This window comes from Erpetoichthys calabaricus, chromosome 7 (genome assembly GCF_900747795.2).
Source record: "Erpetoichthys calabaricus chromosome 7, fErpCal1.3, whole genome shotgun sequence".
In the NCBI taxonomy this organism is placed as follows: domain Eukaryota; kingdom Metazoa; phylum Chordata; class Cladistia; order Polypteriformes; family Polypteridae; genus Erpetoichthys; species Erpetoichthys calabaricus.
Genome location: NC_041400.2, coordinates 141,974,676 through 141,988,854, shown reverse-complemented (window position 1 = coordinate 141,988,854; position 14,179 = coordinate 141,974,676). Strand labels below are relative to the sequence as shown.

Sequence of the window (14,179 nt, the reverse complement as noted above, 5' to 3'; positions counted from 1 at the left end):
ATTATATTAATTATTAATTATTAGAATAATTATAATTAATAATTAATTAATCATCAATACGGGTACTATGTAGGGAACTAGGGTGTAGGGTATTATATCAATATAAGTATTCCTATAGATGCTCATTCATTGCCTTCTTCTTATATCGGAGGATGTTGTTAATGACGGTGAACGTGGAAGTACTATGATGATGCATGTTTAACTATTGGGCATACAGTCCAGCGCCTTCTTGGCAGCATAATGCTTCAAGAGCAGCTGCCAAAAATTGTCATATAATGTGCCCATGAGCATCTAGGAGGTGCTGTGACTTTGACATTACTTCTAAACCTGAAAGAGGCTCATGCCTGAGGTTCATATGTCTAAAATTTAACAATAAAAAATAGAAAACAGAGTTACATACTAGGGGACACTGGCTTATTTTTACATTTTACAAAAAGAAAAAAAACATATTTTTTCATTAAAAAAGAGAGTAATCACAATAGCATGCTTCAATTGAAAGAAATGTTTCCTTGATCTAACAAATATTTTTTTTCTAACCTTTTGTGTCTATTTTGCTCATCTGTTATTTTTGGTGTTTTTGTGTGAGTAGATGATTTCAGATATATAACAGTCTTCATTGTGTCTCTATGGCCATCACAATCACTGAAAGGCAGCACAATGCTGATTTTTTGTATAGTGTAGGTGTTTTGAATATTAGAGTTTTAATTACCAATGCCACTTTGATTGCCATAGCCAGTAAACAAATGCAGAGAATATAAGTAAACTGAAGTTGAAAAATATTTTCATATTTATTTATATTTTTAATGTTTTGACTGTACATATTTACTATTTGTAGAATTATGTTTTGGCATTTTTATGTAATTTTAATACATGTTATGTAATGTTTTTTCCTTATCCATGTGTTTGGAATTTTCTCTGTAAATTAGGAGATTCTAGGAATATGTCCTAGATGAAAAGCGTTTTTCCTATGGTGTTTTAAACAGTCATTAACCTAATTATGAAAAGCACGAAAAGGAAAATTTCCTTTCTAGTAAAACATGGGGTCCATTGAAGACCCTTTCAGTTCCCACACAATGATTTATATTTTGGTTTAACCCCATTCTCACTTGTCTGCAACTTTTGACGCTACCATGCAGTAGCCTATAATCATGACTTTCGACAGCTAGTCATCAGGCCAGTAATTACAGCCCTGTATTGCCTCTAGAGAATTGAGCTGCATAGGCAGCCACTGACCTTTATCCTTTTGCAGCTGCAAACAGCTGTTCTGTCTGAGTGGGAGCCTTATCTCTCACTTTGTTTTAGCATTTCTAAAAGAAGGGGTTAAAAAAAACAATGACCATTCCCGTAATCAGAAGAATGTAGAGTATTGTGTAATGGTATGCAAGAATGTAATTTACTGCATTTCAAGTAAAAAGACGTTTAAAATATAGAAATTTGTATATAGAAGAGTATTTAATGACATTTGTTACTCATTTTCCAACTAAATTGAAGGAATGATGCATTCATGTTCTCTAGCTCCACTGGGAGAGTAATGTTGTCCTTTGCTTATCCTGACAGTTTTGGCATGAACCACGATGGAATTGGAAACTCCTGTGGGACTAAAGGTCACGAAGCAGCAAAACTGATGGCGGCTCATATTACAGCTAATACCAATCCCTTTTCCTGGTCAGCCTGCAGCAAAGACTATATTACCAGTTTCCTTGAGTAAGTTGGAATTTAATGAAGTATATGTAGAAAATTTATGTGCAAGGGATCTATCATCAATAAGTCTGATTTTCAAACATTGTTTATTTTTATGAAATGATTTAATTTATCAGTGTAGCTGAACTGGATAGCTTCCACTGCTAGCAAACTGTTTTTTTCTGTTGTGTTTTTAATCAGACTACAAATGCTAAATACCTTCATCTCCTAAAAGAGGAGAATACCCTGCTATTTTTACAAAAACGTAACAAATGTTCAGCATTAAATTCACTGTTACTCCTAGTAGAAAATCAAAATCATATTCATTGGTCAAGTGGTCCTAGAGCAAAAGAAAGTAGAATTCAATTGTTCAACAATTGCATTTACTCTCCACTTTAATTAACAGCTAGCTGTGCTACCCATCTAAGATAAGCTGAAGTTGAAGTGATCAGCGTAGACCGTGTGTTTTTTATTTGATACATGGGTTGTCCATTTGGTCATTTGGTTCATTTTGTCTTGTTTAATAATATGCACCCAATTCCTTTCCCTTGTGGCGCCCTTGTTTTCTTTTGATAGACCTGCTCATTTTTGTTTCCTCCTCTTGGCATCACTCTTGTTGTCAAAATGTTTTGCTGGGAAAATGTAGCAGTGGTTGCTACTCCATTGGCCTGATTTATAAACTATAGTTTAGTAGTGTCGGGGCTTTGGTTTTCTTACATGCGCATCAGATTATCGTTATTTTCACTCATCCATTGCCCACCATGTAAAGTTATCAATCATTAGTATTACAGCTATAAACCTTGTTCACGTGGCCGAAGCAGGTGCAAGAAAGTTGCTACCATGCTGCTGTTGTCAGCGTAAAACAAAATAAGTAAGTAAGACCAGTTTTGTTATTTTTAGACCCTTGTTTGTTGTTTTATTATCATTTTGGATTTTTTTTGGACCCTTCTACATATTTTGTCTATTTTTAATTTTTTCTTCCTAACCTTAGCAACAAGACTGACAAACAGATACACAGACACTTGTACTTTTATTAAGTTGATTTTTTTCTGTCTGGCAGTTACTTTCCATTGGATGTATTCAGCATTAATGTTTATGAGGCATCACTTTTGGAATGTATTTTGTTTTGCATGTAGTAATAAAATGAATTGCATTTTTCCTTCCCAAAGGTGGTGCATCACAAATATTAGCACTGCTTTTATGACACTCATACAAAATGGCATATAACAGAGACTTAACAACCAGACAGACACACATGTACACAGACACTTGTCCTTTTATTAAGGTGGGGATTAGATAGCAGAAGAGTGTTGTGGATATTAGATGGAATGAAAACCATATAAAACTAAAGTCGTGTGACATCTATTTGTTACCAATAATAACATAACATTCTCAAACCTGTTTAATTCAGTTTAGGGTTGTAGGTCACCAACACTTGGCACATGGCAGAAAGCAACCCTAGACAGGGTGCCAGTCCATCACAAGGCCCTCTCATGCAAGCACTGAGGAAAATGTTGAGTCCTCAATTAACCAAAGATGCATGTCTTCAAGAATGTGAAGGCAGACCAAAATATCACCAATGGAGAGATGAGGAAAATTTGCAAACTACAAATGGAGAGTGTCTAGGCATGTGATTTGAAATAGCAGCACTAACCACTGCACTACAAAAAATTGTTTTCCTAGGTTACTAAAAAGCTGAAAGATATGTTTCACATGGGTTGAGAATAAAAACAGAATAGGTTACAATGTTAACCCACTTTTTATTTTACATACTGTCTTGCCTACAGTGTGTTTTTAGCTTCATCGGATTTAGTATATGTATGAACCAATATAAAAAATGCAAAGGTTGATTCCATTCTGAAAAAAGGAGATGTGTATAAATAACAAATCTAATCTAATGTAATGTAATCTAATGTTATTCTCTGATGCTAACTCCTTCATAAATGATACATAAATTTGTTGTTGCAGTTTTTTTTTTTTAATTTGCTTCTGCTTAATTAGGTTTAACATATTAACTAGTCAATCGTAACTGTGTAAAGTGTTTTTATTAGCAATATAGCATGATACCTAGTTTGGTAAATAATAGGACTGCAGGCACATAGTTGTATCAAAAGCCAGGTCAAAATCAACCAAAGGCTTAAGAAGAGAAAGGATTAGAACAATTTTAATGAGAACAAGCCATTTTGTGTAACAAATCTTACCAGTCCTGTCTTCCATCCAATTTGCCCAAAATAACATCAAGTTGAGTTATGAAGGTCCCTAAAATACTACTTTCCACCACACTAACTGCTAATTTATTCCATGTGTCTATGACACCCTATATGAAGAGAAACCTTCTAATATTTGGGTGAAATTTACCCTTAACACATTGCCTACTCTAACCCCTTATTCTTGTTGAAGAACTCATCTTAAATCAACAGCCAGTATCTGTTGTATAAATTCCTTTCATAATCTTAAAAACTTCTGTAACATGCAGTTCTGGAATCAGCCTAGTTACTCTTTTCTAGATCCTTTCTGGCACAATGCATTTTGGTAGTACTGCCGTGATGTTAAAGCAGGGGGTGTATACAGGTAAAATTCCATTACAACAAATATATCTTTACAACAAAATTTTCATTACAATGAAGTATGTTTATAGTCCCGACAGCTTCCCCATATGACACGAGTCTATAGAAATCTCATTACTACGAAATACATTCAGCAGATACTTTCATTACAATGAATTGCACAAAAGACCTTGAAATGCCTGAATGAATCATCCACAGAGCAGTTAGTTCTGTGGCCGCAGCTCAGTTGTGCACAACGATCCCCAAACAGAAACACTGTAATTTTTTTTCTTTCTTTGAACTTTCCTCATACTGTTTTTTTTTTTTGCCTTTTTTATTTCTTGCAGTTTTCAGTGATACCTTTTGCTTATTGCTCATCAACATTTGAAAAAAATCCATTGGAATTTAACTCATTGTCACCCTCCTATAGAAATGGCAGACACGAAAAAATGATAACAGTTCATATTAGAAAAAAAAAAACTCTCGATTGAGGCAAAAAGAAAAAAGACATTGCCAGTGAATTAGGAATTTCGCAATCAACACTGTCAACTTTCTTGAAAGACAAAATCTCAGATTGCAAACATATGTGTACTGCTGCATTTGAAGACGTCGAAAAAGCCGTTTTTATGTGGTTCAGTGATGCTCGTTCAAGAAACATTCCTATTATTGCGGCACTCATTCAAGAAAATGTGAGGTTTGTAAACTCTCTTGGGACTTCCCACAACTAAACATCAAGCCAAAGAGTGTTCTGAAGTGCGATCTCTGCGTCTGTATGGGGCAGTGGCAGGCTCACAGATATGCTGCGTCTGTCCGCCAAAGTAAACAATAAAGATCTCGATGGGTGATGTAAGGTTAGGAGCACGTACATTGTAAATACAGATAACAGGATTACTTGATCACTGACCTGCATGACCCTGCCTGACTGCTGTGTCTGTGTATAGCAGAGTGGCAGATCACGCTACAATAAGTAACTGTGCCGTTCCTGTTTCAAGCTGAATAAAGTTGGTTTTGCTAAAGTACTGAGACTCGGCCTTGTGTTTTGGGTTGCAAGACAGGGACTTATAGTGCGACCCCGATCTTTTATGATTTGCTTCTGTGGCGCTTCACTGCAGCGCTGTGAGCCTCCTATTGCTCTGCCCCAGCAACAGACAAACAATCTTCCACAGACGCTGCAATCGCGCTTCAGGACGCACTTCAGTGTGTCGTTCCCGTGGGGGGGTCTCAAAAGTGTTCAGAAACCTCACAATATGAAGAAGAAGAAAGGATGATTCGGCTTCTGATTGATAACTGTGCTGCCCACAACATGCTTCCACATTTAGATAATGTTCGTGTTGAATTCCTCCCACCCAATTGCACGGCAGCGCTTCAGCCATTGGGTTTGGGCATCATTCGCACCCTGAAAGTGTATGATCACAAGGAAATGCTGAGAAAAATTCTCGTCAGCATAACTTGTAGGCAGGAGGAGATTAAAATTAACACGAAAGAAGCTATTGAAATGATTGCAAATGCCTGGATACAAGTTAAAGAAAGCACTATAGTAACAAATACAGAATCTCATTACAACAAAATTTTCGTTACAACAAAATATTTTTTAGGTCCTTGGGAGTTCGTTGTAACAGAATTTTACCTGTATTTCCTTCAGAAATAACACAAGTAACATAAAAATATTCTTTCTTGATAACAAAGCATACAATTGAAAAACAAAGTTACTTTTCTGAGCAATAAAGTTTGTTTTTCTAAACCAGAAGGCTTATTCGTAATCACTGTCAGGTAAGACTTGCAAGGTGTTGTTCTACAATACAACCAAAGCCAAAGTGCCAAGTCAAAGACTAAGTCAAAATGAAATAACAAGAGTCAAAAACAGACTTTCTAAGATCACTTATTTACTGATTGAGTCCATACCTCAAAGGAGTTTGTACTGCTGCATTACGATCAGAAAGATAAACCGTAGCAACAGGCCAAATCCCACAGCAACCACTACCTGCCTGTAGCAGTTTTTAAAATGGTAATTTGGTAAAGTTAAAATTTAAAGAAAAAAATGTAAAACTTTCTCAAGCAAAGAAATAAAATTTGAACTCATATATGAAAATAAAGCTCCAGAATTAAACTTTTAAAGCATAAAATTTTCTAAACAGTCAAATTGGGTTTCCCAATTTTCAAAAGAGCCTTCTTCTAGTAACCCCACCATTGAACAAGGTATTCTGTGTACCAAGGAATGTCCTTTACGATAGTCTAAGATTCACTGAAATTCAAAGTCAGCTTCTCTGTGTACCTGCACAGGAGCGAACAGTTAGAATCTATAAATGCAGATGAGTATGTACTGGTTTCAAATTTAGACATAAAAGACTTAGTGTATTTTAAAATGATCTGGTAAAGCCAACCAATGAGAGACTTGCTTAATCATTTTTACAGTAGTATAAGGGTCGATAAAATGTGGTGCAAAGATATTGAAATGAACCTTAAGATTAATGTCTTTAGTGACACTACACTTTGTCCCTTGCACAATAACATAATAATTCCTTTCATGACTTTAACTGTGACACACATTAAGCTATAGTAACCGGATCCATCTGATCATTGTTTTTTTTTATAATAGGACAATATTTTCTAGCTTGTAGTCATTAGGAAATTCCCTAGTGCACAGTGATTTTCAAAAAGTGAGTATCAAGAGCTTTTATATGTACTCATTAATGTACATACATCAACCTCCTTAATTATTCTAGGATGGCTGGCAGTCCCAGTAACTGCTTGAAGGTTGTCGACTTCTTTGCTGTTGAGAACTTCAAATAAATGCAAGTTTAGTGTATTCGCTATTACAGTCTCTGTATATGTTTTTTTTGCATCAAAGAATTTAAATATGTTATTGTTATGTGCTAGAGTGCTTCCATTAAAAGTTGTTAGTTTTAGATTGTTATTTTTGATCCCATTTTTTTTTGTCTTAGGAGTTGCCATCTTGGTGCTTTTTGCATCTTTCATTGCGATGGCAATATTTCCTATGATTTATGGGGAGTGCGTGACAGGTGACATCATCAACATGACAGTATAAAGGTCATGGCATACATTCCAAAATTATTCAAGATTGGATAACATGTATTATCTTTTTGTGACTCTTGGTATAAGAATTAAGCTCTGATTTTTTGACTTTGGACTAGCGTTTCTGGTCTGCATGTTGCTTTCCACTTGTTTTTTTGACAACATCTTTTATTCTAGTCCTTCCTCATAAGCTTTTTTACTGATTCAGTTTTTCAGTTAGTGTATTGGCTTTTGTGCAATATTTCACTCCAAGTGCCTTTTAGGTGTTAAAATATTGTTTTTAACCTTTGCTTTTATTCTGTTATAAACCCTACAACTGCCTTTTTGGTATTAAAATATAATTTTTAACCTTTGCTGTTATGCTGTCATAAGCCCTACAGTTAGCACTTGAGTTATTAGTTTTATACTATACACCTTACATAGCTGCCTTTTCCTTTGCAGCATCCTTTTTATTACCTTAAATATTCTCTGTGGAGTATTCCCTAATTCCTTAATGTCCACTGCGTCTCAACTGTCTCCACACTTAAAAGCTAACCAAATTAATCTTTTTTAGGTTTTACCACATTTGCTCAAAATTTGCCCTACTAAAGTTAATCTTAAGAGTTTTAGGTTTTATATATGCACTCTAATTAAACACTTTGAAATGGGTTATATTACAGTCATGTGATCCTAGTGGTTCAATCACATCTACCCCCTGAATTCTATTCTGATCATTACAAAATACTAAATCTAGATAGACTTTGTTAGACCCTTTTGTTTGTGTTTTAATAGTCTCTCATTATGTTTAAAATGTCCTACTCTCTTATATTCCCCTATTTGTAAAGTTAGCAAAGTCAACATCTGCGTAATGTTTCCCCCTTGACTATAACATCCCCATGCAAACTTGTTTTTTTAATATTATTAAAATGATGTACACTGAAACAGTTGTCTTCATTGGGGGTAAACACACTCCCAGTATAATGTTGCTATCCTTAATGCTTCCTAGTTGTTCTTACTTAGATGAAGCTAATCATCCAATTGGAGAAGTGTGTATTCAAATTTAACTTCATATAAATGGCAACCAAATGTGTAACTATCTATTGTTATACTTATCCACATCTCAGTTATTTAGCCAGGATTCTGTTATTTCTATAATATCATAATTATGTTCATCCACATACAATTCCAACTCATTAGTTTTGTTTTTGCTACTCTTAGCATTGAAGCAAACAATATATCATAAATTATTAATTTTACATTTCATTATTCATTTTTGTTCCCACTGGTGCACATTGCTCTCATTATTGTATACTATTTTACATCAGTTTATTTTACAAAACAACTGAGTGAGGATAAGTTAAAGAATATGCCATATGATTGATGAACATCCTGTTCAAGGCAAGTTCCTGTCTTGTGGATTTTGCTACTCTGAAAAAGTGAATACAGAAAATGAGTATACAGATAATGAATCTAGCGTGTTAACCTGTAAAGTACAGGGTGAGCCAAAATGAAGTACCACATTTCTCAAGGTCATTGCACGAGGTAGATGCAAGCGAGTGGGTTGGGGTGGGGGACCTTTGATAGGCGATCCCTTGTAGTTTCCAGTCGGCAACATGCCTTGGTCCGGAGCGCACTGTGCTTTTGCCGTCGAAGCCTTCTTCAAAAACAACAAATCCATCATCACTACACAATGCACCTTCCAAACTCACTTCACCATTCCTCCTAACGGTGGCGTCCCAAATTGGAACAAAATTCTTCAGTAGGTGGCTAAATTTAGACAGACAGGTACAACATTGAACAGAAAATCCCCAGGTCATCCTCGGACTGTATGAACGCCTGAAGACATCCAAGCTGTAAGGGCATCAATTTTTCAGTCTCCTAGATGTTCAGGGTGCAAACAAGCTTCTGCCTTATGCATTTCCAACACATCATTGACTAGGAACTTCCATCCGTACAAAGTGATTGTAGTGCAGGAACTCACTGAGAGAGACTGGGAGTGCCATAGAGAGTTGTGTGTGAACATTCTGCAAACCGTTCATTGAGATGCCTTCGTCATGTGCAGTGACGAGGCACATTTCCATTTGAATGGCTGTGTAAATAAGCAAAATGTTCGCTATTGGGCTGACACCAGCCCTCATGAACTTCATCAGAGACCCCTGCACAGTGAGCGTGTTACAGTTTGGTGCACCGTTGGAGAATTTGGCATTGTAGACCCTTCTTTTATCGAGGAGGGGGAAGCAATGGTCACCGTTACTTCATAACGTTACATTGAAATTCTAGAGAACATTTTGCGGCCCCAACTGGAGGAAATGGATGTGGTGGATGCCTGGTTTCAACAGGATGGAACAACAGCTCATATGGTGCAGAGATCCATGCAAGATTTGCGTGAGATGTTTCTGGAGAAGCTAGTCTCCCTGCGTGGTGATATCGGGTGGCCTTCACGTTCGTCTGATTTTGCTCCGTGCAATATTTTCTTGTAGGGCTATCTCAAGATGAAGGTATACACACACCGACCTCAAAACCTTGAAGCACTGAAGGATGCTATTGGCCATAAAATCAACGCCATTCCCCTTGAAATGGCTGAACGAGTCATGTGAGCATTCAGAAATCAACTCGAAGAGTGGGTCGCTAATGATGGCCACTACCTTGAAGACATCATTTTTAAAACAAAGTGAAAAAAATTTATTTTGTATGCCTTTTTTGTGTCATAAAGAAATTTATCTTGTAGCATTTTTGTAGAATAAATGTTTGAAATGTGGTACTTCTTTATTTGGCTCACCCTCTATTTAGACACTACCTAAACAGAAGGGAAAGCAAATACTAAAATGCCAAAAAAGGCCATTTAAGACTGGAAAACTGTATCACTAACCAAATGTTTTGAAAATAATTTAAATTCAGAGAACTACAAAGTGCTGTTGATAGGTCTTAAGAACAAATTATAAATACAATTAGTCTAAGGCGTTTTCAGTTTATATTGATTCAACATGCTCATCCTTCTATCAGACCTAATAAAGACGAATGTAAGCATATCAGTCGGGGTATATTATGCTCACTCTCTGTAATAAAATAATGAGACCTCATTCAGAGTATTGTTTGCAGTTCTGGAATGTATAAAAAGAGATATCTAAGCTGGAATCATCTAATGAAAACCAAATAGGTGTTCAAGACAAGACTATAGTAAATATCCTACTCTGCTACTTAAAAAATACCATGTGGTTAACTACTGTGCTTGAAGCTCAGTTATTTAAAATGTTCAAAGATGTTAGAAATGTAGTTCAGCAGAATAAATGTTGATTTTCCTTTAATTCCTCAAATGAATTCCTTTGGAACCAGTGCTTTTCAAACTAAAGTCATCCAAGATGGGTCTTGGTTAATAAGCAACTGTGAAATTCATTGACTGCCAGTGCTGTTGAATCTGCCAACAATTCCAAAATTTAAAAAAAAAAAATTTTTTAGATTAGATTCACTCACTTATTGCAGGTCTGTGGCATTTGCATAATATGAATAATAATATATTCTAAATATGGCAATATATAAACTATAATTCTTTGTATAAAACTAGATTCACATGAGTATACAGTATATAGGCCAGGGGTTCCAGCATGTGGCATAAGGGCTGCATGTGGCCTGCATTATTTGAACATCTAGCCGGACATGGTCCTGGAAGTTACTGGCACAAAATCATTTGTACTAGCCATTCCTCATGTTTATGCTTAGCCGATACTTAACCAAATTATATGTAAAGGCTCATTATCCTCTCATAATTTGCGTGTCTTTCAAATCAACTTCTTAAAATATTTTACAATGCTTCATGAGTGCTTCTAAGGCTGGCGACACGCTGCATTACTTCTAGTCAGACAGCATGTCAAACTGAATGACTGCAGTTTCTGGATGTCATCATCTCCTTTTTTCAAGGATCTGATTACATGATTAGCAATTGCAGAGTACGATGGATTACATCACTGCATTTAAATTTTTCAGCCCAGTTTCAAAGTATTGCATTTCGGCACTTTTCGAAAAGTATTGTCAGCTCACTGAATTTTGGCAGCCAATTATCATTGTCAGAGCCCGTACAAATAGTTTCCATGTATGATGAGTTCAATCACACCGCTTTCTTTTTTCAGTTTACATTTTATTGTTGTATGAGAAACTCAAGACATTAGACAGAAAATACTGTCTTCTTTTTATCTATTTTCCTTTTTTCCTAGCAGTCGCATTGTATGCATTGTACTTCGGGGTGATCATTGGTTGTCAGCTTTTGGAAACATATGAGCCTGCCCATCATACTTATGACACAATTAATCAAACAGGTTTGATTTTGGATGACTGTAAGACTGGTATAACTGGTCATGGTAGGGCATGGCAACTGTCATCAAATCACTCAAATCATGCAAATGAACTCTATGACTGAAAATCTTGTGAAGAATTGTTTAGAGTGATGCAGACTTTAGTGTGTGTTTTTCAATTAAATACCAAGACCAGGAAATGATAATGACAGACAGTTATGATGTAGGGTGTGAAAAAGAGGAGGGCTGATGGAAATCCAGAGACTCTAAATTGTAAATTTGAGATTTAGAAGACACAAAACACAAAATAAGTGTTAGTGCAATAAAGATGGGAATTTGGTTTCCTGCCACTCATCCATATTACTAACCGAGAATGCTAAACCGGATGATGGACGCAGGCACATCCGGCAATGGGCCGTAGCTGCAAAAAGACGTACTGTGCAGGCGCAAAAAGAGTCCGCGAGAGTCGGCTGAGGAGCCGAGAAAGGCGGACAAAAGAGGGCGAGAGAGGCGGATGAGAAGAAAGGCGGACAAAAGAGGGCGAGACAGGCGGATGAGGGTCCGCGAGAGGCGCAGGCGCAAAAACAGTCCGCGAGAGTCGGAGAAAGGCGGACAAAAGAGGGCGACAAAGGCGGATGAGGGGCCGCGAGAGGCGGACAAGACCACAGAAAAAAGGAGTGAGCACATACAAAAAGGAGTCACAGAAATGAGTCGCAACAAGCACCGAAAAAAGGAAAAGGCACATAAAAACGTAGTCAAACGCGGGCAAAGCACGAAACACATTGCACACGAAACTAAACACACCAAAAAAAAAGAACAGACGAGCGCACAACAGCAAGGCACGACCACACCCCCCCACACCCTACAGGCACGGGACGGGACACACACCAAGAGGGGGATTCAACAAGCCCATGGAAGACAAAAAAAAGAACACAAAACCGCCCCACAGACCCTACAAGCAAGGGACAGGACACACACAAAGAGGGGGATTCAAACAAGACACAGGAACACAAAAAGAAAGAAGACGCTCGCGCAACAACAATCCCCCCCCCCCCCCCCAAATCAATAAGAAGTGACACCCAAAGCCACATATTTAAAGGAAACGTCCATATTAAACATACGTCATCTCAAAACCTTCACACTAGGCAGCATAGGTGGATCTCATTAAAATAAAGCACTATTAACCGTTCAACTGGAGAAAAGGCTCCATATTAACAGTGAGTGCGATCTTCCTTAATACTTATACATATTTCGCACGCTGAGGAACAAACAAGTCATGCATACACGGTCACGGGTACAAAACGATTCGGATCGGATAACGGGACCAAACACACGAACACGAATGAAACAAAAACAATACACGGCGGCGCATACAACGCGCTTCGGAAAATACGTGAGAAAAAATGTCTCGGATCAAAAAACGCAAAGCTCAAGTAACCCCGTTACAGAGACGTGCCCAAATGAACAGACACATTGAACGTAGACGCATACAGCGCGCGTCTCAAACTGCTGCATCGAAACAAGCACGATTTCAAAAGAAAGAGCTCGCGTCTCAGACATACAAAAAAGGGAGCAAAGCAACGCGCATATGACCGGCCAGAAAACAAGCAAGCAAGACTCCAAAAGCAGAAAGCTCAACTGACCGACATACAAAAACGGACAAGGCACGATACAAACAATGCACGACATAGAGTGAAACGGACTTTGCGCAAAGCGGAGGCGAATCAATTAAAAATCAAAAATAGCGCGTCACAAATAATGGACATGCAACAACGCGGCACTCAAACACCACAAGCAAAACATGTTAACGGCAGCGAAGGCTACAACGGGCTTCTCACACAGCACAGGCAAATCGATTACAGCTCCAAAACAACACGTCCCAAATACTACACATGCAACAACTCGCCTCTCAAACGGCACAAGCAAAACATACACCAGGAAAATTCATTCGGATTAATGAATGTCATTTGCAATCATTGTCATTCAGTTCACTTCCCTGAAGAAACAACTGGCAATACAAGTAATACATTTACACGTTGTTGTCAAAAGGGTCAAATTAGACTGCCTTCTTTACATTCATATACTGAATATCTACAGAAGCTTATAACTGACGATGTACCTGAAAGTGAAATCTTTATCAACTGCATTAGATCCTACAAATCGGTATCCACTATGAACATTAACAGTGTTTATTGATGAATGTACAATGGCATGAAGTCACTTACTCAACACCATTCATAAACTTCTACAAACGTTTATGAATAATAATATTCGATTTGGAGGAAAGGTACTTTTATGAGGAGGAGATTTTAGACAGTGATTAGCTATTCTTCCAGATGCCATGCACTCAGCTATTGTTCAGTGCACCTTAAAATACGCAGACAATTGGCATTGCTTTCAAAAGATATAGTTAGTAAAAAAGATAAGATGTCCAGAATCAGATCATAACAATTGCTTATTACAACTGAGAGATGGTACACTCACCAATACAGATGGACTTCACCCACATATTATTACAATTCCTCAAGCCTTTATCTGCGACGACTTAGTTACAGACAGATTTGGAACAGCAATCTCATTAGACCAAATGCCCCTTTTAACACAACGCACTATATTATGTCCAAAAAATATTAATGTGTAAAACATAAATACCCA

General features: G+C 37.2%; 1 protein-coding gene across 1 annotated transcript in view; it reads left to right on the top strand.

Moving 5' to 3' along the window:
* adamts6 (ADAM metallopeptidase with thrombospondin type 1 motif, 6) overlaps positions 1-14,179 on the top strand; it is a 330,011-nt gene that overhangs the window by 191,016 nt on the left and 124,816 nt on the right. Inside the window, exon 10 of the mRNA XM_028805470.2 lies at positions 1,558-1,704. Within this exon, the coding sequence (XP_028661303.2) occupies positions 1,558-1,704 (147 nt within the window). The remainder of the gene's footprint in view (positions 1-1,557; positions 1,705-14,179) is intronic.